The following is a 27,096-nucleotide window of genomic DNA, read 5'->3' as shown; positions in this document are numbered from 1 at the left end:
AGATGAGACTGGCATTGGAAAAAGAAAAGGTGAAAAAAGAAATAGGTACCATGATGTAAGACTAAATTGTAGCTCTATAAAATAATAATGTCTAACTAGGAGAGTTCAGAAGATCAGCTCTCCAGAGGCTGAGGCAGAAAGACTATGGTTACATAGTGAGTTCAAGACCAGCCTGAACTACACAGCAAGACCCTTCTCAAAAAAACCTAAAAACCAAACACAATGGCAAAGGGAATTCAGTAAAGTTTAAAGTTTAAGGTCTTTGTGTTATTTTCCGGGAAGACAGAGTAAGATGCTGATTTACTTGAAACTTTAAAGTTCCTATTCAGCTTCCCAGGGTAACCTCCACAAAAATAGGATGTGTACTATAACAAAAAAAAAGTGGAAAAGGGTATTTTTAAAAAATCAAATTTTAGACCTCAGTCTAAAATGAGGCAAGAAAGGAGAAAAACAAACAAACAAAAAAGAGGTATAAAAAACATAAAAGAACACACCAGGGCTCAAATTCATTAACTTGAGCCATGTGTGAGGTCCCCTGGCGTCAACATACCCTGATAGAGAACATGGTGACTCTCTCAGGAGCCTCAATGTTGTACCACACACACAGGTTGTTTCGGTTCTGAGCCACCAAGACATCACTTCCAGGAACCCACTGCACGTAGGAGCAGAAGTTGAGGATCATTGTCTTAGAGCAGCTTTCGATATCGTACAGATGCAGCTGAGGGAGGAGGAAGCACACAGGACAGTTAGAGCAGGGTGAGAGTGTCTTCTAATTTGATCATTTCTACAAAGGTAGAATGATCCACTAGCTAGGTACCTGTTCAATTTCAGATCTTACTGACATGAAACCCTTGAAATTCATGCAGAGTTGGCTTATCCGGGCTTTGATCAAATAAGAGATGACCAAACAAATAAGGAACAGAAATTAGGTGAAAATCAGACTGTCAGAATAATTTTCGGCCAGACTTAGCAGTTTGGATTACAAAATTAAACCCATTGGACACATTAGATGATGTGCAAATTTGTCACATGGCTTTCACTGAAATGAATAACCATCAGATTGTCTCTTTGATCCCACAGTTGGACTTTTGGGTGATGGCACACTGAGACGATAATCAGAAGGGGCTGGGAGGAAACTCCTCAGGGCTACCGCTGTGCCTCCAGGGAGCATGGCTGAAGCAGAGCAGCAGGTCTGGGCCAAGGTCAGCTCGGTATAGCAAGAGGAAGGCAAGGCAAAGAGGTTTCTCGAGGGCATACTCTTGTAAGAAGTAAAAGAGAAATCAACTCTGAGAATCCCCTCTTGCCTCTGTACCATCATAAACAATCAAGGATAATTAAGACAGTTTTGTCATACTCCATACAGAGACTATTGATTCTTTTGTACTGTCCGCTATGCTAATGCGAATGGCCTGTAGAAGTGGTGGCGAACCTATGGCACGTGTACCACAGCAGGTTGTTTGTATCATGGGAAGTTCTAAAGTTTTTCATCACTGATCTACATAATGAAGAAATTATACCCTGTGGAGCTCCCTACCAGCTTGTGTCATATCCTCTGTGGACTGGCCAAGGCCTAAAACCCTAGTAATCCTTACACGAAGCTTTCGGTCCCTGAAGAGGAGCTTGTGCCCAGTCTCATTAAGTTCCAGCCAATCCACACGGCTCTCATGGCTGATGGTACCAATGTTGTAGCCGCCAATCAGATCCACTATCAAGAAAAGCAGATAGGGTTAACACAAGAGATTGTACAGTCTTATACAGGGTATCAACTAGTCTGTAAAAGTGATCATAATCATGTGTTGGAACTTAAGAACATTGCATAAGTACAGAGTGTGTCTCTAGGAAAGGCATATGAGCAATATAGCATAATTTTTCTGGGATACTTATGAAAATGGGTCTCAGCCAGGTGTGGTGGTGCATGCCTGTAATCCCAGCACGCTAGAGGTTGACACAGGAGGATAGTTGCAAGTTCCAGACCAGCCTGGGCTACCAAGTGAGCTCAAAGCTAACCTGAACTGCATAGTGAGAGCCTGTCTCAAAAAGACAAAAAAAAGAGAAGTGGGGCCTTATTAGAATTGTAGATGGGTTTAATTTTGGTTCAGATTCAACAGGGAATGTGACTCTGAGACCGTTGCATCAGAACTAGCAAGCAAGTAGCTTTGACTACTAATGAAATCCTCCAGAAGGCAGCGCTGAGCACATCAGACAGGCAGCCGCTGTGGCGCACTGGTGGAGGAGCAGATGAATGAGACAGCCTGGATCACTTCTGTTCCAAGCAGCTATCTGTATATTTGGGTGCTGATGGCAAAAGAACACTGAAAGGTGATGAGTAGGGAGGCCCTGACAAACCAGCACCAGGCTCTGACTAAAGTTAGCCTGGTCAGTGCAGAGATAAACATTTTAGTTCTGTCTGAATCTTACAGAAAATGTAAAAAATGACTTGGGTGTAGTGATGCACACCTGTAATCCCAGCACTCTGGGAGGCTGAGTAAGAGCTAACTCAGCCTGAGGCAATTTGCTGATTTAGCAAGACTGCCTCAAAATAAAAAATAAATACATTTAAAAAGAGCTGGGGATGCAGTTTGGTGCAAAGGCCCTGGGTTCAAGCCTGAGTACCTCAAACAAACCAAAGCAAAACGAAAAAGAAGACAAATGATCACTTTAAAGCAGACCACTCACAGTTGAGGGGGATACTTTCAGGGAGTCTTCTGAACAAACTCATTCACAACTCTTTTTATATTTATTTTTTTGATTTTTTTTGTCTTTTTCTTTTTTATTGGTACCAGGGATTGAACTCATGGCCACACACTTGCAAGGCAGGCACTTGTGCCGCTGAGCTAAATCCCCAACCCCACAACTCTTTTTATTATTGTGGCTGTTTATTTGTTTTTATTTTGAGACAAGTCTTGGCTTATAGTTCAGGCTGGCCTTGAACTCACTGTATAGCCCAGGATGGCCTCAAACTCATGGCAATCCCCAGCCTCAGCCTCCCAAGTGCTGGGATTACAAGCACACATCACCACAACCGAGAATCACAACTCTTCCCTACACACCTTATTAATGAGCAAGGTGATTACTTTTGTTATACAAAAGGACCAAATGACAGCTAATGCCTACAGCTTGGCAAGATAAATTTTAAAAAGGAATTTTCTTTTAATTAAAAATACAAATGAAATACAACTCAGTGACATAAGCGCCTGCCTGGTAAGTGCAAGGTTGTAAGTTTGATCCCCGGTACGGAAAAAAAAGGAAGAAGCAAAAAATAAAAATGATCAAGCTACATTTCAACACCCCAATTATAAGTACAATTATAGAGCGTTAGAGCTATAAGAACTCTACCGCTGTAAACCCTGAAATTATATAGAAAATTATGTGTATTTGTCTTCCTAGGGTAAGGTCTCTGATTTTCACAGTATACGAAGAAGGGTGGGAGACCCATAAAGGTTGACAGAACCCTTGTCATTTGACATATATTGAAAGGGAGGATGTGGGGGCTCACCCCTATTATCCCAGCAATCTAGGAAGCGGAGGCACAAGGACTGCATGTTCAAACTCAGCTTGGATGAGCGTTGTCTCAAAATAAAAAATAAAAAGGGTGGGAATGAAGCTCAGTGTGAAGGCCATGGCTTTAATCCCTAGTACCTCAAAGAAGGGGGAGGGAGAAACTTACAGAGTGAATGGACTTGGTTAAAGTCTCACAGCTCATTATTGCCACTAAAATCCAGGCCTCTCAGTCTACTACCGTTCCCATTATAGCTACCTCCATATCTGAGCTCAGCACTGCTGTGTAATGTAAGATTCACCAAATGTAAAAGTATCTTAAGAATGGGCCCATATATATTTGGAAACTTGATTTATGTCAGAGATGGTATTATAAATTAGTGAGTGAAGAATGGAATTTCAATAAATGGTTAAACACATGGGAAAACAAAATTAAATTCCTACCCTCATTATACATAAAAATAAATTCCAGATGGGGACCAAAGTTTTAAAATATTAAAATAAGGAGGGAATAGGGAAGGATTTCTTTTTTTTGTCTTTTTCGGTACCAGAGATCGAACTCACGACTGCCTGCTTGCAAGGCAGGCGCTTATGCCGCTGAGCTAAATCCCCAGCCCCAGGAAAGGATTTCTTAAGACCTCAGAAAATCATGAACTATATTTTTTTAAAGTTATAACATGAAACTACATAGAAGTGTCTGAATGCTAGAAGATGCCTAAAGGAGGAGACAGAGACAGAGACAGAGAAAGAGACAGAGGCTGAGGCAAAATATTTGCAAGGTACGACTATCAAAAGCTATATATGCAAAGAACCACAGATCAAGAGACAATCTGACTTTAAAAATGGGTCAGGACTAAGGAAATGAAAATTCACAGAAGAAGAAATCCAAGTGATGAATCAATAAATAAGACTAAGACAATGAAATATCATTACATATCCATTGGTGAGCCAAATTATGAGGTCAGGCAATTTTGGCGCTGGAGAGAGTGCTGAGCAATGGGAACCTAACTGCTGGGGTCAGGAGTGACCTGGCAGAAATCTTCAGAGAGCAATTTGGAAATATTACTCAGGGTGAAAATACATCTTTTCTATGATTCAGTGTTTCCACTCTAGGCATTGACTTTAGAGAAATGAATCACTGTAATAACAAAAAATAAACAACTTAAATGCCCATCAGTAAGAGTAAAAAAAGAGATAAAAGTTCCAATTAAATATAGCAAATGGGAGGCTTCGATGGATCTGGGTATAAGTAAACAAGTAATAATAACATTATTGTTAGTAGCTGGCATTTATCAGATAGCTAGCGTTTGTCTTGTGCTCCGGGTGAATGATTTGGAGATGACATTAGGCACTGTATGTGTCATTGTTGCATCTGATTGATGTGTTTGGGAATTTTTTTTTCTTTCTTTTTTTTTTCTCCTCGAAATAAAAGTGTTTGTTTTACATCAGGCATTGGTCTAGGTGCTTTTCATATGACATAGGGTTTTTGTTCCTATTATGTGGATGAAAAAATGGAGGAACAGAAGGGTTAAATAACTGGTAAAATCAAACAGGTTACAAGCAGAAGAGGAGGAGTGTTGGGAGCCGCAGCCCCGAGCCCGGTCGCCTTACTTGGCGGACGTGAGGCCTGTAGTAAAGAGTAAAGCCTGAGGTAGATTACCCCTCCCATCGAGCACGTTAGTTTCCTGCTTACCGCGTAAGCAACCCGCTCAACAATATAGTCTGCCTGGCAACTGATGATGTTAGCCAATCAGCTTGCCTTGCTTACTTTAACATGATTGGACACTGTATCCGTATATATACTGGTGCCACCCCTGGGGGGGAAGAAGAAGCCCGGAAGTAGAAGCCCAGAAGGAGCCGCGGGGAGCGGACCAAAGGAGGCTTTGGCTGGGAGCGATCCCAGGGCAGGCTGTACGGAGAAGGAAAATAAAAGAAAAGGTTTTCCACTGCCAGACTTTGTCGTGTGTCCTTTCTGCCGGCCAGGAGCGACATCGACATTTGGAGGCCCGCACGGGGACTGATCACCCCCGAGACGTGACAGCGGACAACGCTCCAGTACAGAGCTGCGAGACAGGTGAGTTGGGGATAAGCCTGGGCTCTGGGTGGCGCGCACCTACAGGGCTTTTAGACTCCCCTCAGGCTCACGCGTAAGTGGCGGATTCCTTGGGCCTCACGCGGTGAGTAACATATTAAAAGATGGGAAACATGCTAGGTAGCAACACTAAGAGCGAGGGTGGTTGTGGAGAAAGCTCTCAAGAGCTTACAAAAGTACGCAGGGTATTTGAGCAGGCCCAGTCAGGGAGCTCCCGAGAGGGGCCCATCAAGGGGAACAAAGATGCTAAGGAGAAGGACGGGGCTCTAGCCTCGGAGTCGTCTGACTCCAAGGACGAGGGAAAGTTGAATGGCAAGGAGGCCAAAGAGACCAGCTGTCAGGAGCCTAAGTCGCTCGATAAGGAGTCGCAGGGTTCTTTCCCAGCGTTGCGCCGTGAATTGCGCTCTGCTCAACTTGGTCTGCGGAGGAGTAGAGAGCTCCTGAGCGCTCCCCGGCGCGAGAGGGAGGCGAAGCCTTCCGCCCCACCTTGGGGGCTGTTCCCGGAGGCGATCCCTCGCCGCGGGGCGGCCGCCCGGGAGCTCCCTTCCCCTTCGCCAGAACAGGAAGTGATGCACGGGCCCCCATTTTCCGCCCAATCATGGCCGCCGTCTTATGCTCCGCCGCCGGCGGGTCGGTATTTTTACAGGCGGCTTTGGCAGGGGGGACGTTTGTCTCATGAGGTACATCCACCACCTGGGATAGATAGTGGCCCCTACGGGATATTTCCTGTACAAGTAGCTATGGGCCAGGGACGTAATGCATGGGAGCCTTTTGAGATAAAGCAGATTAGAGAACTTAAAAATGCAGTTACAACCTTTGGGCCGACTGCGCCTTACACCATTGCCATGCTGGAGAACCTGTCTTCTGGGCCCCTCACCCCCGCGGACTGGATTCAGCTGGCAAAGGCGTGTCTGCCCTCGGGTAGTTACCTGGATTGGCGAGCCTGGTACGCAGAGTTCTCTGCAGAGCAGGCTGAGAGAAACGCCAGTCGGGGAAACCGGGGGTGGAACAAGGAAATGCTTATGGGAGAAGGTCGGCACGCTGATGATCAGACTCAGTTCCCCGGCGCTGTCTATGAACAAATCAATGCCATAGGGCTCCGCGCCTGGAAGCAGGTAAGTGGTGCCGGAACAGCCTCCTTGTGTCTTTCAAAAATAATTCAGGGTACCACAGAGCCATTTGTTGACTTTGTGGCCCGAATGCAAGATGCTGCCGATAAGCTATTTTCTGATCCGGGAGTGGCTCGACCGCTGGTAAGGCAGCTGATTTTTGAGCAATGTACAAAGGAGTGCAAGGCAGCGATAGCTCCTCATAAGAACAAGGACCTCAACGCCTGGATTAAGATATGCAGAGAGATAGGGGGGCTGCTCTCCAACTCGGGAGTGGCTGCTCTCCTGGCCGCGGCTGTACAGCAGAGGGGACCTCGCGGGTTAGAAGGGGAATGTAAGGCTAAAGGGTGTTTTGCCTGCGGGGAGCCAGGACACATTAAACGTCATTGCCCAAACAATGCAGATGCTAGGCCTCGCCCTAGGAATGAAGAACCATATGTTTGTGGGCGATGCAAGAGGGGATCACACAAAGCTGAGGAGTGTAGGTCGGTCTTTGATGCTCAGGGCAACCGTATTTGTGGACGAGATGCTAGAGGGCCAAAAAACGGCCAGAGGGGGCCCCCTTCACAGGCGGGCCCCCGCCCCAGAGACAGGACAGCTCAGGATGGCAGCCTTCAACAAGGGCCACCCCTGGGTCAGCAGGTGTGGACCTCAGTGTCGCCTCCAGACTTATATTAGTGCCTGATATGGGTGTTCAAGTGGTTAAAACCACCTTTAAGGGACCGTTACCCGAAAATTCCGTGGGTCTGGTGATCGGGAGATCCTCCACGGCCCTTCGGGGTCTCATAGTAGTCCCGGGGGTCATAGACTCAGACTACACAGGACACATTAAAATTATGGTTCAATCTCTTGTGGGTACTATGGTAATCAATAAAGGAGACAAGATAGCGCAGCTCTTGCTGCTCCCCAGTCTCCACAAGAGATTCCCCTCAAAACAGAAAATTAGAGAAAGTCAAGGTTTCGGTTCCTCAGGGGAAGTCTTCGAGGGACTCCATATAATACTTGATAAAAGGCCCATGCTCTCACTTAAGGTCAATGGCAAGAATATAACAGGGCTCCTAGACACAGGAGCTGACCGTTCCATTATCTCTAGAAAGGATTGGCCCTCCAACTGGCCCACCAACACTGCAGATAACAGCTGCAGGGCCTGGGGATGGTGTCAGCTCCTCAGGTTAGTGCTTTAACCCTGCTCTGGTGCGATGAGGAGGGTCATCAGGGCCATTTCCAACCATTTGTGTTGCAGTTGCCAGTGTCTCTATGGGGAAGGGACATCCTCACTCAGATGGATGTCACGCTTACGTCAAACTGCTCCCCCCAGGCTAAGGATATACTCAGGAACCAGGGATATACCCCCGGCAAAGGCTTGGGCAATGCCCTACAGGGTCGGACATCCCCAATACCAGTAGAGAACAAAAAAGGTAGGCAAGGGCTGGGTTTTTCTTAGGGGCCGCTGAAGAAGCTCTCCTACCCACTTCGATCAAAATCACCTGGAGGTCAAATGATCCGGTTTGGGTACCTCAGTGGCCCCTGCCTAAGGAGAAGCTATTAGCCTTGTCAAAAATAGTCAGTACACAACTTAGATTAGGACACATTAAGCCGTCAACCTCCCCATGGAACACCCCCATTTTTATAATTAAGAAAAAGTCTGGCAAGTGGAGGCTGCTCCATGATCTAAGGGCGGTCAACGCGCAGATACAGTCCCTGGGGGCGGTCCAGAGGGGGCTGCCAGCTCTCTCAGCCATCCCTCAGTCCTGGCCAGTTTATGTTATAGATCTTAGAGACTGTTTCTTCTCAATCCCCCTGCATCCAGAGGACACTCATAGGTTCGCCTTTACTTTACCCACCATTAACCAAAAAAGCCCTGATCTCAGATACGAGTGGATAACGCTGCCCCAAGGTATGGCCAACAGTCCCACTATGTGTCAGATTTACCTTGATTCCCTACTGGCCCCCCTACGGAAATCCTTTCCCAAGATAAGATGTGTGCATTACATGGACAACCTTTTGCTCAGCGGCAGGGACCCAGACATGCTAAATAATATGCTCGGCCAGTTGGTCGAGGCCCTGAGACAAGCCAATCTACATGTTGCCCCCGACAAGATTCAGGGAAAAAAAATGGTGACCTACTTAGGCGCGAAAATCTCCCCTATGCTAGTCTCTCCACAGAAGGTCACCATTAGGACGGATGGCGTTAGGACCCTAAATGACATGCAAAAGCTATTGGGAGACATTAATTGGATTAGGCCATATTTACATATACCAAATTCAGATCTCAAACCCCTGTTCGACCTTCTGAAGGGAGACCCAGATATAGCCTCCCACAGGAGGCTCACTCCTGAGGCAAGAGCTGCCTTACAGAGAGTGAAAAAAGCCTTAGGTGGGGCTACCTTACACAAAATTGAACCAGGGCGACCCTTTGATGTCTGTTTGCTACAGACTAGTCTACAGCCCACAGCGGTGATTTGGCAAAAAGGACCATTACTGTGGATACACCCTAAGGTCTCACCTACAAAAGTCATAGAGCATTACCCGGAGGCAGTCGCTTCATTGGCCCTTGAAGCGCATGATAGAGCTGTCCAACATTTTGGCTCAGGACCACAAGCCATCCGAGTACCCTATACCGCCAGCCAGATCAAGACCCTGGCTGCCTGCATAGATACATGGGCCATTCTGAGATGTGTTTTCCATGGGGATATAAACAATCAATACCCTAAAGACCCTATCTTGTCATTTGTCACTCAGCACCCTATAATTTTTCCAAAGGTTACTGCCTCTGAGCCATTAGTCCCAGCAACTACAATATACACAGATGGCTCCAAGACGGGGATAGGCGCCTATGTGATCCTAGGCAAGCCCCCGGTTACCATACAATTTAAACCTGATCAGCCTCAGGTGGTAAAACTGCAGATCGTTAAAATGATTCTTGAACGGTTCTCAGAAGCCATTAATATGGTCTCCGATTCTAGGTATGTGGTCAATGCTATGCAAGTGCTTGAGACTGCCGGTTTAATTAGATCCACTTCCACAGTGGCTGGGCTGTTCCTGTCTATCCAGACATTGCTTCAGAACAGACACCATAAGGTCTTCACCACCCACATAAGAGCACATACATCCCTGCCGGGGCCCATGACACAGGGGAATGCGGCTGCTGATACTGCCACTCGCCCGTTATGGATTTTTACCTTACTAACACCAATCGAGCGAGCCCGTGCCTTCCATGATAAGTTTCATGTCAATGCCAAGACACTAGCAAACCATTTCCATGTTTCCAGAGCAGATGCACGAGATATCGTGCGACTATGTGACTCCTGTGCACATACAAACCTGCCATACCGATGGGAGTAAACCCTCGAGGTTTGATCCCTGGTGATGTTTGGCAGATGGACATCACACATATACAGGAGTTTGGGACTCTTAAATATGTTCATGTTTCCACAGACACCTGTTCTCACGTCATATTCGCAACAGCAGAAACAGGTAAAAAAGTGTCTAATGTGATCAATCATTGCCTGGCGGCTTGGGCCGCATGGGGCAAACCAAAAATATTAAAAACTGATAATGGACCAGCCTATATAGGCAAAGCCTTCAATGAGTTCTGCAAAATAATGGAGGTTCAATTAAAACATGGTATCCCATACAATCCCCAAGGTCAAGGAATCATTGAGAGGGCTCATAAAAGCCTCAAAGAAATTTTACAAAAACAAAAAGGGGGAGTAGGCCAAGGCCTGGCCCCAAAGGCACGATTATCCATGGCACTATTCACACACAATTTTTTAAATTTAAATAATGATAATTGCTCCCCAGCCGTGGAGCACTGCAACCCTTCCCCCAACCATAAAGGGTGGGTGAAGTGGAAAGATGTCCTGACAGGACAATGGATGGGCCCGGATCCAGTGGTCAGCTGGAACCGAGGCGCGGTTTGTGTTTTCCCACAGGAATCGGGACGAGAACCACTGTGGGTACCGGAGAGACTGACACGGGCGACAAAGCCCTCGACTGAAGATCAGACCTGCCCTACCGGAGATCCATCACAGACCAACCAACAAGATGAATAGAAATAGCAGTAGCCCGAAATGGACAAGAAGATCCTCAGACATATGCATGGCTCGCTCGCCTAGCCTACGACCGAGTCTAGGGACGGTGAGCTTCCCACACTCCTCCTCTAAAAAATTATGACATAGCTGGGTAGGAGAGTCAATGACGGGTAAGAGCGTACTCCCCCGGTGCGACTCAACCTAAGCCAGGCCCTACCCCATTCTGCACGTAAGCCGCTGGACTGTTAGATGCTGCCCAGGTCTAAATTTCTCTCCGAGGGGATTTCTTTACGGAGAGAAAATGAGTGCAAGCTTGTGTGCATCCAGGTTCCGTCCAGTTTGTGCCTGGCCCTAAAAAAAGGACGAGGGCCTCAGGGCCTTGGCGGACCATGGGACGGCCGACCAGGGTCTAAGCCAAGGACCTACGGTGGGCCTACACATAGGGCATAAGCCTCTGCACCCAGTCCAGGAAGGGCTACGATGCGCACATTCATAAAAAATAAAAAAGGGGGAGATGTTGGGAGCCGCAGCCCCGAGCCCGGTCGCCTTACTTGGCGGACGTGAGGCCTGTAGTAAAGAGTAAAGCCTGAGGTAGATTACCCCTCCCATCGAGCACGTTAGTTTCCTGCTTACCGCGTAAGCAACCCGCTCAACAATATAGTCTGCCTGGCAACTGATGATGTTAGCCAATCAGCTTGCCTTGCTTACTTTAACATGATTGGACACTGTATCCGTATATATACTGGTGCCACCCCTGGGGGGGAAGAAGAAGCCCGGAAGTAGAAGCCCAGAAGGAGCCGCGGGGAGCGGACCAAAGGAGGCTTTGGCTGGGAGCGATCCCAGGGCAGGCTGTACGGAGAAGGAAAATAAAAGAAAAGGTTGTTCACTGCCAGACTTTGTCGTGTGTCCTTTCTGCCGGCCAGGAGCGACATCGACAGAGGAGGGTTTAACTCCCCAGCCCATTCTTTTTCTTTTTTTCTTATAAAGGAGGAAAAGTTTATTCCAGCTTGTACACGGTCCTTTTCTTTTTTTTTCCCCTTGTTTTTGGTCTTTTTGAGACACAGTCTTGCTATGCAATTGAGGCTGGCTTTCAACTCACTTTGTATCTCAGGCTGGCCTTGAACTCACAAGGCTCCTCCTGCCTCAGCCTCCCATGAGTTGGTATTTCAGGTGTACGCCACCACACCTGGCTCCATGGTCCATTCTTAGTAGCTACACTACATGTTATTCTATATACTTTTGGGGATGTATACTATTCTCTGTGTTTTCTTCTAGGCTTAAAACTTTTCATGATAAAAATTAATATGTAATCCAGGCATGGAAGTACACACTGTAATTCTAGCACTCAGGAGGCTGGGGCAGGAGGATCACCATGAATTCAAGGCCAGCCTGAACTGTATTGTGAGACCCTGTTTCAAAAAAGAAAAAAAAGGGCCGGAGGTTTAGCTCAGAGGCATAAGCACCTGCCTGGCAAGTGTGAGGTTGTGAGTTCAATCCCCAGTACAAAAAAAAAAAAAAAAAAAAAAAAGAAAAGTAATATTTATAAATACAGATACTTGTGAAATGAAACTAAAGTTTCTGTTACTACTGCTTACTAAAGGCAAACTATAATAAAACAAAGCCCCGTCTAATTTTAAAGAATCTATGGCTCTAGTTGGGTGGGTGGTGCACACCTATAATCCCAGCACTTGGGAGGCTGAGGCAGCAGGATAGCCAAATTTGAGGTCAGCCTGAGTTGCACAGTAAGTTCAAAGAGTCTGAACTATACAGTGAAACTTTCTCAAAAAACAAAACACAAAATGTCATGGTTCTGCAAAGTCTAAGTAGGAAACTTCACACATTTGCTCATGATTCTTTAGTACTATTCATAATTTGCCTGCCCTAAGATATGTGCTTAGAGAACAGGGTAATTACAGGGGCGGCCTCTCTAATATACATCTATGTATCTATATCTACATATCTAGGTTTAGATATATACATGTATGGACTGAAACACTTCACACAGCCACTGTAAAAATGGGTCTATATATTTCCCTGGTGCCTCTCTGATCCCTAGGTTTCCCACTAAACACAAACCCATTTGTACTACGGAAATGCAATACAAGCATCTATTTGATTATTACAGCTGTGAGCCTTACCTACAGCAATGGTCTTAACATCAACAAGATAAGCCAGTTTCTTGTTATCTTCCATTCCTTGCTGATGCCGCTCATTAATACGGACACTGAAACACAGCACGAAGAGTAAAAGTAAAGGAAATGGGTTTGGCCTGCCATTTCACGGAGGGCTCCCTGTGCCTTATGGGATGAAGTCTTCAGAGTCACTGAAGGACACAGAATTTGGAAGTCAGAAGGAATTCTTCTGAGGTCCAGGGTTTCAGAGACCCTGGTGAGGTTACCTGATGAGGTGAGGGTTCATGAATTCAGTTCGCACAGAACCCAAGGTCTCATTGCTCCCGTACTCCACCAGCGTCAGCTCGCCAGCGTTGAAGATCATACACACCTGGGAGGAGGGGCCGCAGCGTGAAGAACGCACGGGGAGGTGGCCCGGGTACAAGGCGACTCCTGCTCTTCTCCTTGTTCTGTTCCCCTGCCTCATGCTCCGCTTTATCTGCTATCTCCTTGCCCTCTGCAACTCATCCTCCTTCTGACACACAAGCTGGAAGGGGGCTAACCACGATGGTGACACTGAATGAAGCTCTACTCACATTCTCATTTTCAAAGAAATACTTTTCATTGCCGCCAGATCCCTGCCAGGCTACCTGTAAAAGGAAGAGAGGGAAACAGTGTGGATAATTATGTAAAATGAAGCTGAAAGAATTATAGGGAGGAGGCAGAGAGATCACGTTTAGGGAATTTTTGGCATTACACAAAAGGCACTATGTCGGACTTTTGTTTCTGAGATAGCACAAAAATAGTCCAACTACGATGAATTGTTCTCCAGGAAACTAAACTTTACATTCCTTAAAACCAGGACTGAGATATTAGAGTGAATATTAAAGCTTCCTGTGGATATCTTATCCCCCACCACCCCGAACAAGTCCCGGGGTGCCCAGAAATCCAAATGCTCTGTTCCCCACCCTGCTGTTCTTGGCTCCTACCTCGCTAAGGCGATTTGTATTCAGGTCTCCAAGCAGCAGCGTATCTGATGTGTGAGCCACCAGGTAACGCTCCTTCCCTAGGATTTTCACCTCCTCCACCTCGTAGCCATAGTGAGACTTGAGCACCACTCGGGTCCCCGATGACAGGTTCTTCACAATCACCTTGGTAAGGAACAAGTCTGAGACTCTGAGGCTTCTCCAGCAAAAGAAATGAGCAAGCTATGCCCTTTGCTCACCTCCACAGTGCTAAACACAGGACCTTGTTTCTGCACTATTGCTAATGAGGACACTTTACATTTACATGGGATTTACGACATGTGGAAATGTTTCATGTATCATCTCTTTTGCTGCTCAGTATGTATATGATTCTAGAACAGTGACAGTGAGCCTTTTAGTGCTCAAACTACAACCCAAACTCACTATGGAAAGTGCCAACACTGCAATTAAATCTGAATACACAGTGAGTTCTGAGGTCCTGAAATGACAGCGTTCACATGTAATCCCATGGATCAAAGTTTTAAACTAGGGAGACGGAAGCAGGAATATCTGAACCCCTCAAGCCAAGTGCTTAAGCTTCTTTAGACGGGCTGGAAGAACAATAGCAAGAAAGTTTCCAGGGTGTTTCCCTAACACATTTGGGTCCTCAGAACAGAACAGAACAGAAGAGAATGCCAGAGGGATGAAGCTTAATTTGACACTGGCTGCAGCCAGGAGGCAGGAAATTGTTACAAGGATAAAGGAACCGTGCAAAATCTCAGCACAGCAGGCTGTCAGCTTCTCACCTGGCTGGGTCCCACATAGGTCAGCTCAAACTTATTCTTGTAAATGGTTCTTCGGAGGCAGCAGTCAAACTGTTCCACTGCACCACAGAGTGTGCCCTGGAAGAAAAAGTGATAGCACACAGGGCAACGTACACTGTAGATGGGCCCAAAGAGAGTGTCCAGGGTCAACCTCAAATCCTAGGCTCTAGAATGGAAAGAAAAGCTGGCAATTTTTGCAAGTACCAAAAGGAAAGAGGTGGCGGTCCCAGGACTTCAGGGGATCACTGGGGGGGGGGGGGGGGGAGGGAGAAGTTGGCCCTGCCACACAGTGCTGCCCCTGTGTGGCCTCCAATGGAGCATCAGTTTCTCTTGAACACTCAATTTTCAGTTAGGAATCAAAAGGAAAGGCAAGATTCCCTATTTCCAGGGAAGTGTGTTTCAGAGAGGAGGATTGAGACATACCGCACAGAGCCGCGACCCGTCCCGCTTCCAGGCCAAGGCGGTGACGGTGTACAGGTTGGCGATCTCCTTGGGCCTCGCCTCTTCCCAGAGGCTTCTTCGAGGGCTCCAGTTGAGCACTCGAAGTCTGAAATAAGACAGAGGGCTTTTAGAAGAGGTGGAGGTTCAGCAAAAGAGGGACAATAAGTGAGTAACTGACAAAAATCACATCTGCTGTGTCAGAGAAGAAAGAGAACACAAGAAAACAAATAAACTGGGTACTCCAGCAGGGAGAGCAAGAGGGGCAAAGGAAATCAAGGCAAAACTAAATGAAGTAAGTCATGGGAGCAGAGAAAACAAAAGATCAGGAAACACGGGAAAAGAAAAGAGAAATGGTAGGAGTTAGAGAAGAAAACTACATGAGACATGAACATGGAAGGGACAGACACACAGGACTGACAGGGAGTGGCGGACAAAGCAATCTTCACGGAACTTGGAAGACTGAAGCAGAAGACTTGGCATGAGTTTGAGGCCAGCCTGGGCTACAGAGTGAGTTCAAGACCAGCCTGATTACAGAGCAAGCCCCTGTCTCAAACAAATGAATGAATGAATGATGAATGAACTGATGGGACTCAGATCTTTGCTGGTTTTTTTGCTGTTCCATTCATTCATTCATGAAGCTCTACTCACATTCTGACTATATGCACTAGACGCTATCTAAGCACCAGAGATAAAAAGATAATAAGCCCTGTTCTCAAGGACTCTTTTAATATAGCTAGATATGTACAAGCGATAAATGGTAATATATCTTGACAAACTCCGAGCCAGTGATCTGAAAGAGGCAGTGAGAGCACATAGAAGTGGCAGTGAACTCTATTATGGAATCCTTGCGAGAAGCACAGAGACAAAACACAAGTATGCTGCATTTAGCCCTGCTGGGCTGCCCACGGATGGCGGGAGCAGGAAGAGTAACCAGCACAGATTATGATCTGAGAATCCCTGAGACACACACTTCATTTGGTCCAGCCTGCCGCTCTTGTTGAGAATAATTTAGCAAAGCAGAGAGTTCACAGGGAAAGGGTGCCCACCTGTCATAACTTCCCAGGACAACAGACTGACCCCCGGGACTGGCTGCAGCCGTGGTGAACTCCCGCTCCTGCGGGTCACGGCTGTAATCAAACGTCTGCAGCACGTGGCCTTCTTTTCCATAGGCCACAATCTTCCGATCACAGCCAGCAGCCACGATGCTGTTGGTTGCCCAAGCCAAGGCATAGGGTGGGCATGGGTGGTTAACCAACTTCCCCTGAGACAGACGCAGAGGATTTCAGTCACACACTTAGGACTCCACCCCAGAAATTCCTCATTCCTAGCACCTGATAAACCCACCGTGGCCATCATATCCTGCAGAAATCTTTCTTCCAGCATCTTCCCACCCCTCTATGGATACTTGCTGACTTTGTGCTCTATAAAGATCTCCGGATAGTGGTGATCTATGATGTGTATCTAGAAAAGCCACCAAAAGCAGTGGCTTCACTACACATTATTTGACACTCGCTAGGTTCACAGATTTTCTGGCTGTTTTTTTTTTTTTAAGGAGGGCTAGATTTAATAATTATTATACAAATAATTCATAATATAAACGATTCAAATCATGTTGAATCCTATAGCATGAAATATCAAAGTTTCCTTATACCTCTATGTTTTTTCTTTCCCAAGGAAAAGTTAATTTTTTTCTATGAATCTACACATGCAAATGTTCTTTTACATAAATGAAACTAATTTTCATTTTCTGTTCGCCTCAGAATCTTTCCTCGCTTTGTGCCACGGTCTCTGCCACCTGAATCTTCTCTTCCCATGAACCGGGGGCTGTACCAACTGTCTCCCCCGCAAAGTCTCGCCCTCCACACTCCTCCCCTGCCCCTCAGTGCTTTAGACGTCCAGCCTCCTCAGGAAGCTCCTGCTATTTCCTTTAACTCACAGCAAAACATCATTTATTTATACCTGTGACTCTCCAGAGCCTTCGTCATCAAAGAAATACCTAACGATGGTACCATCTGCATGACCGGAGAGAATGCCTTTCCCAGAGCAGCTAAAGAAATGGGAAGGGAGAGAAACGGGGGCGAGATTATCTCATCTTTCCAAGGAGGTCCCCTGCCTCTGTCACGTATTACCCTACCCGGGCCTCCTGCCACCAGGGCTCCCCATCTTTCACATTTCCTACTCGTCTGCTATACCCTTCATACTCACTTTGTGGTCAGTGACACTACGTAAGAATCTGTCCCGTAAATGGTAGATGACTTATTAGTTTTAGAGTTTGCTACGCGAACCTGAAAGTGGGAGGGTGGATATAAGTCAGGTTAGGTTAGTTTCAACTTCACCCAGCGGCGCCCCCGCCCCGAAAAAATCCCAAACACACAAAACTGGTCCCTGTCCATTATTCCCTAGTATACAACTTGGCTGCAAGGGAGAAGAGGAAGGATCCTCCCCATTTCAGACCCATTATCGCTACTCACCACCTCTTGGGGTTTCTCTTTCCTTCCTTACCTTGCCTTCAGCCAGTCCAAAGACAATGATGTATTCTGCAGGCCACTGCAGACAAGTAACTGCACTCTGTATGAAGGAAATGTTGGTGAGGGTCCTGTCTATGTGGTCGGCACATTTATAACAACCTGGACACCCACCGCACCCTACTACCTCAGACTTCTATAGGGAAGGAAAGGAGGGGACCCAGCTGCCAGCAGGGAAGCAGATAACCATGGGTATCTAGGCAACACCATTCTTGAAGTAGGAAAAGTCAGATTCATATGTTAGAAAATGCAATTCCTGGTTCCATTTAAAAGTGAATATACTGATATGTTTGCTCATCTTAAGCTCCCAGGGATTGGTCTGAACTTTACCGTCTGGATGAACTTGTTGCAGATGACTTTCTTGTCACCCCTGTCAAATACAAGGAAGGAAACTATATTAAATACCCTGCCAAGAGGGATGCTAAGGAAAAAAAGAAAGACCAGATACCTTTCCTAGCACACTAGTGTTTCCTACCCCCAGGAAGAGCCCCAGAAGCAGGCATGAGAGGAAGCCCCAGCAGCTCAGGAACAAAGCAAAGATACAGCATCAGACTGGGGCCTCTGCCGACTTTCCTAACTTCCTGCAGGGATGGGACCGCAGAACACTTGGGACAGGGAAAGGCCTGCAGGCAACGGCAACAGATTCCAAAAAGCCTATCGCCTCCCCTCCTGGAGCTCAGCTCCCTATCCTTTCTCTTCCTCCCACACGGAGACATTTCTCATGCTTCCCCTTCTTTGTGGATTCATCTCATCCTCCAATCTCTGTCCTCACCAATCTTCTCCAATCTTGTAGACGTAGATGATGTTATCAGTCTGTCCTATGGCAATTTTAGTAGAATCTGGAGAAAAAGCCATGCCCTTTACCATATAGCTCTTCCTGCCGTACTGAAAACAAAAAGAAAAAGAGAAATCATGAATAGATATGAAAGGAAAAAGAAGAAAAGAGGCACGATAAAAAGAGATTTATACTGAGAACACAAAGGGTAGGCCATTTCTTGTGCCCATCGCTAGAAGGTAGTTTAAGACATTCTCCACGTTTGTAAGAGCCCATCAACGGGTTAAGGTACCCTGAGCACTCTTCACCTTCATATCAGCCGGTTTGGTGGAGAACTTATCTCTCCGCTCCCCGTGTTCATCATACAGCAACACTACTCGGTCCACTGTGCAGACAGCAAACTTGGCATTGTTGTGGGACCAGGCCATGCAGGTTACCTTGGCAGCTCCATCCTGCAGAAGCAAGCGGCTAAAATAAACCCCACTGCTGGTCTAGAATGCCAAAAGCATTCCAGCTTTGTAACTTTGATTCATTTTCTTCCAATCACAGTCCTTCAAAAAAAGGAAAAGAATTTGGTGCCCCATCCTGCACTTCAAAGCTATCAAAACTTGACCTGAGGGGCTGGGGATTTAGCTCAGTGGCATAAGCACCTGCCTTGCAAGCAGGCAGTCATGAGTTCAATCCCGGTACCAATAAAAAAAAAAGAAAAGAAAAAAAAACCTAACCTGAGAACAGTGTAATTTTAGAAACTCAGCATAAATGTACTAACTCAACCACAGCAATGTACCTGTGCAGTGGCCTTCTTTTCCCCTCATATCTCAGCTTTGCCACTGAGATAAATTCAGTTGTTCTAGTCAATTTTAGTCATTAGTTATTCATTCAGTTAATTTATTTCTGAACTCTTTACTGAGCAAAGTAGTTGTCCAGGGGCTGAAACACAAAGAGAAAAAAACAGGTCCTTCCCCATGATCTTGTAAGATGGTATAAAATAGGAAAAGACATAAGCAGAAATACAAGCAGGGCTGGGAAAAGAAAAGGAAGTAAAAAGGATTAAAATGTGATATGTGTATATACCTGCTCCCCATGAAGGATGTACATACTATACTAACATGTACTAATAATTCTTTTTAACTAATAGAAACACGCCTGGGCATGATGGACCATGCACGTAATCCCAGCTCTCAAGAGGCAGAGATTGGAGGATCACCACAAGTTCAAGGCCAGCCTGGACTACATAGCAAGACCATGTCTAAAAAAAAAAAAATACATGAAAAGTGGTCTGATAATTTGGAGAAGTTTGAGATAATAAAATTAAGCTTTGAAGAATGAATGCAGTTGAAAAGGGAATTATCTGTGACTGAATGAATAGCCCAAAAGCAGGGTCTGGTCAAGAAACAGTAGTTTAAGGCTGGGGATTTAGCTCAGCAGCATAAGCACCTGCCTTGCAAGCAGGCAGTCGTGAGTTCGATCCCTGGTACCGATAAAAATGAAAAAAGACAAAAAAAGAAAAAAAGAAACAGTAGTTTATTCTGGCTGAAACTATCTCGTAAATATGTAATAGAATACAGGAGACCAGACCAGGGATGCCTCAGAAAGGAGCTCTCAAGTCAGGCTAAGGAGTTTGGTTTAATTAGCAGGAAAGAAATAGACAGTAAAAGATTTGGAACAGGGAGTAAAATAAGTAAAATAGAGAATTAGGATGAACAATGTCACCCCTAACACAACTATTCACATAAGCACAAGTTAGAAGTGATGATTACCCCAGTGAATTATTCTAACCACGTCTGTCCCTCCCAACACCAGCTTTGCTCAGCTATGGTTCTGACACTAAAGGTTCCCCTACTAGAAACTTTAAAATTTAGCTTCTACACTAATTGTTTGATTGATTAACTGGGATTTAGATTTTTGGCTTAAAACATTGTCACTTTTCACCCTAAAAAACATCTATTTCCAAAACCAAAAGACTCTTTTCACCAAAATCCTCAAACTAGAGCCAGAAAATAACCTCCCCACAACTGTCACCCTCTAACTCTTCACCACATTGGGTTAGCAGGGTTGAGGGGTCCCCATCAACTTTGGCTTGTCATCCTGCTTCCTGGCTATATCCACTCCTGGGCTTCTGGCCCTACCAGCATCATGACATCATTTTACTTTGAGAGACTGAAGAAGGATTCCATTTTCAATTTTTCCATTACAGCAAAGGCATTTTTAAATTACACATTCAGGGGCAGCTTACTAAAAAAGGAGCACTACTCTTTTTTGTTCCAATTTCCTTTATTCTTCAAATTCTACATCCTTTTGGAAGCCTTCCTGATCCCATAACCAACGAATTCCCCTTTTTCTACAATATATATTACACTCGACTGTCATGAGAATGAAATACGGACTACAACATAGCAACTAATCTTTAACAAGCACTGCCATATGGTAGGCATTTTGACAAGTGCTTGGCATCTATTATTTCACTTTACCTCATAATTTGAGGTAGATGCTATTATTATAGTTCCTTTTTTATGCATGGGGAAGTTGAGGCACAAAAAGGTTAGACAATATGTCCATGTTTATATACCATTTGTAGATGGCAGAACCAAGATTTAAATTATGTATGTCTGATTCTATAAATCACAATCCTAATGTCTTTAGTTATGCCTGTCCTGATACACAGTGAGCACTCAACTATGCAGATACTCTTACTGGCTTTGTGTTAACCCATCCTTTCACTTCTTTTTTTTTCTTCTGTGTTGTTTGTGACAGGGTACTGCTATGTAGTTGAGGCTATCCTTGAATTCACTATGTAGCATAGGCTGGCTTCAAACTCACAGCGACTCTTCAACCTCAGCCTCCCGAGGGCTGGGAATATAGGTGTGTGCCACCACGCCCGGCTACTTTTAATTACCTTGTTCTTGTCTATCAGTTTTCACAATGCTTTTGAGTTCATAGTGTTCTTTTGTGTATACTAACTTATTTAAGTTTCTTTCAAGTCCTCTAAAGTTGTTATTAATTGTGCTGATTACTGCAGAAGTGAAAAAAAGTTATTATTATACTATTACTATCATATTATATTATATATTATATTATATATAATAGCAACTAATTAACTAATATACATTATATAATTATAATAATATATATTATATATAACTAATATATTATATATAATACATTATTATTATATTATTATTTCCATTTTCCAGTGTGCTGAAAGGCCTTCTGTGACAAAAGCTAAAGTCAGAGACATCAGGTGATTTAGTGAACTAGAATTTGAAGTCTGGTCTCAACTCCCAAACCCACCCTTTCTTCACCATGTTTCAAAGTTTCTCCCCTAATGAATCTCAGCAATAAATCTTCATCAGAATGTTCAGCCTCCCGCCCTTCCTTTTTAGGGGTTGCACCTAAAGTGTTTAAATCATGCGGTGTAGATTCTTATCCCCTGTTCGCAAGTCTTTGGACCGAGTCTCTGGAAGTCAGGGGCAGGCGTGCGAGTACTTTCGAATCCTTCAGAACACCAGCACAAGACCTGGCACCTAACTGATGCATGAAAGCTATGGTCATCAATAATCTGCATCGCCTACTGAAAGCTCAATCAACTGAGCGGAGTAAGGATCATCGCTATATCCTCAGTTCTTCTGCACACAATGGGCGCCCCGCATTTTAAACTTCAGTTCCCCCACTTTTCATACGGCGGCCGGGGAGGGAAGAGGCGCGCAACTCCTCACCTGAGGGCTCAGCAGGGTCCTCAGGTGCTTCAACTGCATGACGCACCCTGTCTCTCAGATGCTACCAGACAGCTACACCTCCTGCCGTTACCGGGACAACCCGCCAAGCAGCCACCGCGTCCGCCGCTGACGCAAACGCGACCTGAGCGCAACACACGTCGCAAGGTCACGTCTTGTGTTCCCGACGAAGCAAAAAGAATGTGCGCAAGCGCAATGAGAACTAGGGCGGGACCATGGGAGGTTTGATGAAGCCTCCCCTCGACCAATCCGGTCGCTATATGCAAAGCTAAACCCAAGCCACTCCCACTAAAGTCTTAGGCAAACTTTGGCTACTACGTCATCGTCTTTTTTGCTCTTTGACGTATGTATGTCAGCGTGGCTGAGTGCACACATTGCTGAAACTCTGAGGGGAAATCACAGCCGTTGCTATGATGGGCAAAAGCAATTGACAGCCTCAAGCCCAAATAAGTTATATGACTTTTGTGGAATCACAAGGCAAATACTGATCAATTACAGGAATGTTCAGTATGTGTCTGCCTGGTTCTGTTAAATGATCACGTATTATGTTGTTTAATTGCCTTTTGAAAGGGAGTTTTTATCAGTTCTAATTTACATAATGAGACTCAATCAGAGAGACCACTTGCTCAAGTAAACAGACTGTATAGGGCAGAACTGGGATTTAACCCAGAGCTGGTAGATTTAAACACTCTTTATATTCTTTCTGAAATCTTAACCAAAGTCTCCATGCCAGGGAGCCCATAATACTATAGCCCATAATACTTTTCTGTCCCAAGAAGTGATGGTTTCCAAGAGCCCAAAAGAGAAATGCTTTGGACGCAATGGTCAGGGAAAGGTAAGGTGCCCCTACTTGGACATTGAGCTAAAGATTGCTGCTTAGTTGGGATATTTTTAATGTGTTAGGTAGCAGGACAGACCATAGCATGGCTAGCTCAAGAGGTTCAATACCTGGAGTTGGCACTTGATCAAATAAAAAGGCTACTAAATTTTTTTTTCACTTTTTTTTTGTTTTTTGTTTTTTCTTTTTATCGGTACCGGGGATCGAACTCAAGACCGCCTGCTTGCAAGGCAGGTGCTTATGCTGCTGAGCTAAATCCCCAGCCTCTACCGAATTTTTTTTATCTTTCTTTGGGTTGGGGGTCCCCCTCAGGATTTTTGGTCTAATTTCTTTTAGGAAGGTATATTTCTTGTCTCATACCAGAGATTGAAATACAGGATAGGAGTTATTCATAAGTCTCCCCTGGAGCCTCTAAAGTTGGGCAGACCTGTAACCCTCCCAGATTCTGGGCCCAGAAGCCTTGTACCACACAGGTGCCAGTGTCAACAGTTGTATCTCCGTCACCAACTCCTCCTTGGAAACAGGAAAAAATGAAGACAGCCCATTTTCAGAGGAAACAAAAAGGTTTCAGAGCCCAAATTATAGATCCTTTTTCCCAACCCCTTAATTTTATTGCCAGAATCTTCCTCTGGATATAGTGGCAGAGGGTAATTATAAACTCAGTTCTGCATTACAATGATTACTGATTTTATGAACAGAGACACAGATGGCGATGAAAAGGAAAACAAAGGCAGGAAGAATCGTCATGGCAATACTCAGGCTGGTAGCACGTGGCACTGAGGGATCCATTAGTGTAGCTGCTCTTTGATTGCTCTCGAGACAGCACTCAGGCCTTGCTGGACCATCTGCCCACGGTTGTTGGAAGAGTCAGAAGGATGAATGGTGAGGAGTTTGGCCAGTGATGTAAGCAGTGAACATAAACCACTGGCCCTCTCATGTGACGTAACAGTTCCCACCAGCACGGGAAGATCTTACACCTTTCTCTTCTGTCCCACCACCCCTTGCACTCAACAAAGCAATAGAAACTAGTCTGTAGTCTTCTCTGCCCTCTTCCTGTCCCTTCCCACCTATTTCAGGCTGAAGAACTGAAGTAAACATCTTACAATGAGTCTGCATCTCTCAAACCGGAGGCCCTGTGAGAAGGCCGCGGAGAATCAGGCAAGAGGTGGGCGGGGAGATGTCTTCAACACAGTGTACTGTACAATCCGCTCCAGTTTGCTCGAGAACTTTTATTGGAAAAATGTCCAAGGTGAGATCACCAGCAGCTGGGGGGGCTACCAAGTGAAGGGGAGCACCGGAGGCTCCATGGAAGACGTTGGAGTAGTGCAGTGTAACATCCGCCTCTAGGCCCAGGTGATTCCTTTTATTTCCTGGGGGAGGGTGAGTACTCATAAAAACATCCCTCTCTGAGGCCCAGCGGCAAGATGTCGGGGTATCAGGGGATGCCAAGTGTCTTGATGTAGGTGAAATGGGGCCCCTATTTGGGACCTAATGGGATAGGGTTAAACATGTGACTCTCCCCTGGACCCAGGCAATGGAAGGAGATGTTCCATCCGACATCCACTCTCCAGGCCCAGGGTGCAGACTCTAACAGACCTACCTTCTGGCCCTACTCACAGTGGAAAGAGGATGGGCACCAGCCTGAGATCGTGGAAATGCATTACTCTCTGGGAATCTTGGGCAGATCACCATCTTAGGCTCTCCCTGACCCCATCCCCATCCCCATGTTGTTAGTGCAGCTCTCTTCTGGTTCCATTTTTTTCCCACTCAAACGCAGTTCAAACATCGATGGTGTTGATAGATGGTGACTTTTTCTGTGAAAGAAAATGGCCTGGGTCTCTAATTTGAGCAAAGTAATAAATGCTGCCCTTTCTCCTGGGCCGCCTCCATCTCAGCTCTTTCTCCCCCTTTGCCTGCCCCTCTCTAGCCTCTTGTTACCCTTGACTGGTCCTCCAGCCCACATCACCCTCCCACCCTCACAGGTCCCCACATCACCTGTCTTGTCCCTACTGGCCTTCCCTGAGGACTCTGCTCCGGCCCCTTTCCCTTCTCCTTGGGGTTGTTGTTGGAGTCATTGTCCTTGATGATGTCATACTGACGGCAGAAGAGCCCAATTACAGCTGAAACACAGCAACACCATTTGAGCCCCCATCTCAACCCCTCCCCTCACAGCTTTGGAGAGTGATGAGATAACCACACAACTCCTAGGATATCCAAGAATAAAATCCTTGAATTCTAGGTGCTCATGCAGTCTTGATTTCTGGGCTCCCAACCATGCCCCCCCCCAACCAAATAGCTCCCCACTTCATGCTTCCCCCCTTTCTCCTCACAGACCTTTGCCACCTCCCACCTTCGCTAAGCCCCTTCCCCTAAGAGCCTGGGCCCCCATCCAGCTGCTCACCTGCCCACATGAGCAACACCACCACAATGATGACCACCTCCCCAGTCTGCAGTGGCTGCTCTCCATCTAGACCCTCCACTGTGATGTCTCCTGAGAAGAGAGGAAACAGACTGCAAGTCACAGAGGACCTGCTGAAAGCTGTGTCACACACAGAACAGAGATGTGGGGGTTAGAGTCAGGCTGGACCTGTCAGTGTTGCCCCTGGAGTCCTAGGGAAGCTCCTCTCTGGGAGGAAGTCTGTGGTAGAAAGGGGGTTAGAGACCAAAGGTAGGAGGCCTGCAGAACTTGCTCACGCGGGATGTGATGTGAGGCTGGGTAAAAGGAAGCATCCAAGCCCTTCCCCCAAAGGATTCATTAGCAGGCTGTCTATAATGGGTCCCTGCCCACCTGCTTTCCCTTCTTTTCCTGGCAGTACAATGAATGAAATCATCTATTTATCTAAGCTAGATAAATGCTGCTTGCTTTGGGGAAGTAAGTAAGAATAACAGCCAGGTAAAGCGCCAGTGAATCCGCCTGCACAGGCCCTCACCTGGGCTGGAGCTGTTGGAAGGCAGCCGGTCAGAGCCCTTGAGAGTTCGGAAGTGCACCCGGGGCCCCGGGGGACTTTCACCCCGAAGACCGATGCTCCTGACCTGAACTGTGTAGTCACTGTCTTCAGCCAGACCCCAGAGAGCACAGGCCCTGGTGGTGGTGTTCACCTCCCGGATCACACGTTGCCCGGGGCCATTCTGTCGCTGCAGGGAGAGGACGGGAGGGGACAGCCTCAGCCCAGGCTACAGCCCAGCACTCCAAGGGAGCAAGATGACAAGGGCAGCCCGGGCCGGCACGCCAGCTCCCAGATTCCCCCAGCTCCGGGGAGGAGAGTTTAGAGACAGGGTGCAGGTGACCAGAGATCCAAGGACACAGGTTGGGGAAGCAGAAGGGTGATTCATACTTGCTGGGAAATGGAGTAGCCAATGACGATGTTGCCTTCTGGGACATCCCAGGACACAGTAGCAGAGTTGGCTCTGAGGTGAGTGACCGTCACATTCACAGGAGAGGGAGGTCGGTCTGTGGGTGTCAGGGTGTTAACAGGTTTCATCCACAAACCACCTCTAGTTGACCAACACCCTCATTCTTCATCACTCACCTGCTCTCAGGAAGCCCAGGTCACAGCTGACCAGCAGGAGGACCGTGGGGCTCAGATACGGGGAGAGGGGCATCAGCGAAGCCATGGTCCCACCGAGTCCGCCGGGGGGCACTGGGGCATGCGCTTGACATCCAGGCGGAAGTGCTGGAGGAGACAGAGTAGTGGGGGTCAGGTGGTGCCACGGTGGACAGCAGGTCTCCCGGACTCCCCGCGGTGCACAGCAGCTCAGGCTTCCCCAAGCCTTTCCCACCCCCCCGCAGAGCCCCGGCGCCCCGGCCGGCGCGAGCTCCCCAGGCGCACACCCACCTCCGCCGGTCTCCGCGGCCGGTCAGGCCTCCGGGGGCTGCTCGGCGCCCAGGGGGCGGCCCATCGCCCGGCTCCGAGGCGCCGTCCCTACCCCATCCCGGCGCGGGCCGGCGAGGCGGGTGGCGCGGGCCGAGGTGCGGGCCGGAGGCGAGGCGAGGGGCGCCCGATGGCGGGCGTCTGGCCCCGGGCAGGGGGCGTCGCAGGCGCGGCCTGGCCGCCGGCCTCGGTCCCCAGTGCGGAGGGCGGTGCGGCGGTGCGAGCGGCCCTGCGGCGGGAGGTGAGCGTCCGGGCCAGCCGCCCGCGCCTTCCGCAGA

At 46.9% G+C, this 27,096-nt stretch overlaps 2 protein-coding genes across 3 annotated transcripts in view; both read right to left on the bottom strand.

Annotated features, from left to right (window-relative positions):
• The window catches only part of Ift172 (intraflagellar transport 172), a 40,290-nt gene extending 18,009 nt beyond the window's left edge, over nt 1–22,281 (bottom strand). For both annotated transcript variants that reach the window (XM_003472946.5, XM_063230675.1), the window contains exons 1-16: nt 22,091–22,281; nt 18,683–18,826; nt 18,372–18,484; nt 17,930–17,969; nt 17,577–17,642; nt 17,280–17,359; nt 17,034–17,121; nt 16,121–16,335; nt 15,057–15,180; nt 14,616–14,711; nt 13,834–13,995; nt 13,441–13,494; nt 13,132–13,235; nt 12,872–12,957; nt 1,593–1,705; nt 551–718 (exon numbers count right to left, since the gene is read on the bottom strand). In XM_003472946.5, the coding sequence (XP_003472994.1) occupies nt 551–718; nt 1,593–1,705; nt 12,872–12,957; nt 13,132–13,235; nt 13,441–13,494; nt 13,834–13,995; nt 14,616–14,711; nt 15,057–15,180; nt 16,121–16,335; nt 17,034–17,121; nt 17,280–17,359; nt 17,577–17,642; nt 17,930–17,969; nt 18,372–18,484; nt 18,683–18,826; nt 22,091–22,129 (1,692 nt within the window). In that variant the 5' untranslated portion in view covers nt 22,130–22,281. The remainder of the gene's footprint in view (nt 1–550; nt 719–1,592; nt 1,706–12,871; nt 12,958–13,131; nt 13,236–13,440; nt 13,495–13,833; nt 13,996–14,615; nt 14,712–15,056; nt 15,181–16,120; nt 16,336–17,033; nt 17,122–17,279; nt 17,360–17,576; nt 17,643–17,929; nt 17,970–18,371; nt 18,485–18,682; nt 18,827–22,090) is intronic.
• Nucleotides 22,282–24,155: 1,874 nt separating this feature from the next.
• Fndc4 (fibronectin type III domain containing 4) lies at nt 24,156–26,596 on the bottom strand. The gene is given in 7 exon segments (XM_023566330.2): nt 24,156–24,760; nt 24,942–25,066; nt 25,348–25,437; nt 25,877–26,081; nt 26,282–26,397; nt 26,477–26,566; nt 26,569–26,596. Coding segments are annotated over 7 exon segments (690 nt in total). The 3' UTR covers nt 24,156–24,724.
• Nucleotides 26,597–27,096: the final 500 nt, after the last annotated feature.

This window comes from Cavia porcellus, unplaced genomic scaffold (genome assembly GCF_034190915.1).
Source record: "Cavia porcellus strain 051 isolate PalLab524CR breed Dunkin Hartley unplaced genomic scaffold, mCavPor4.1 scaffold_1, whole genome shotgun sequence".
NCBI classification, from domain to species: Eukaryota; Metazoa; Chordata; class Mammalia; order Rodentia; family Caviidae; genus Cavia; species Cavia porcellus.
The sequence above is the reverse complement of the archived record's forward strand: the minus strand, read 5'-3'. Positions and strand labels throughout refer to the sequence as shown.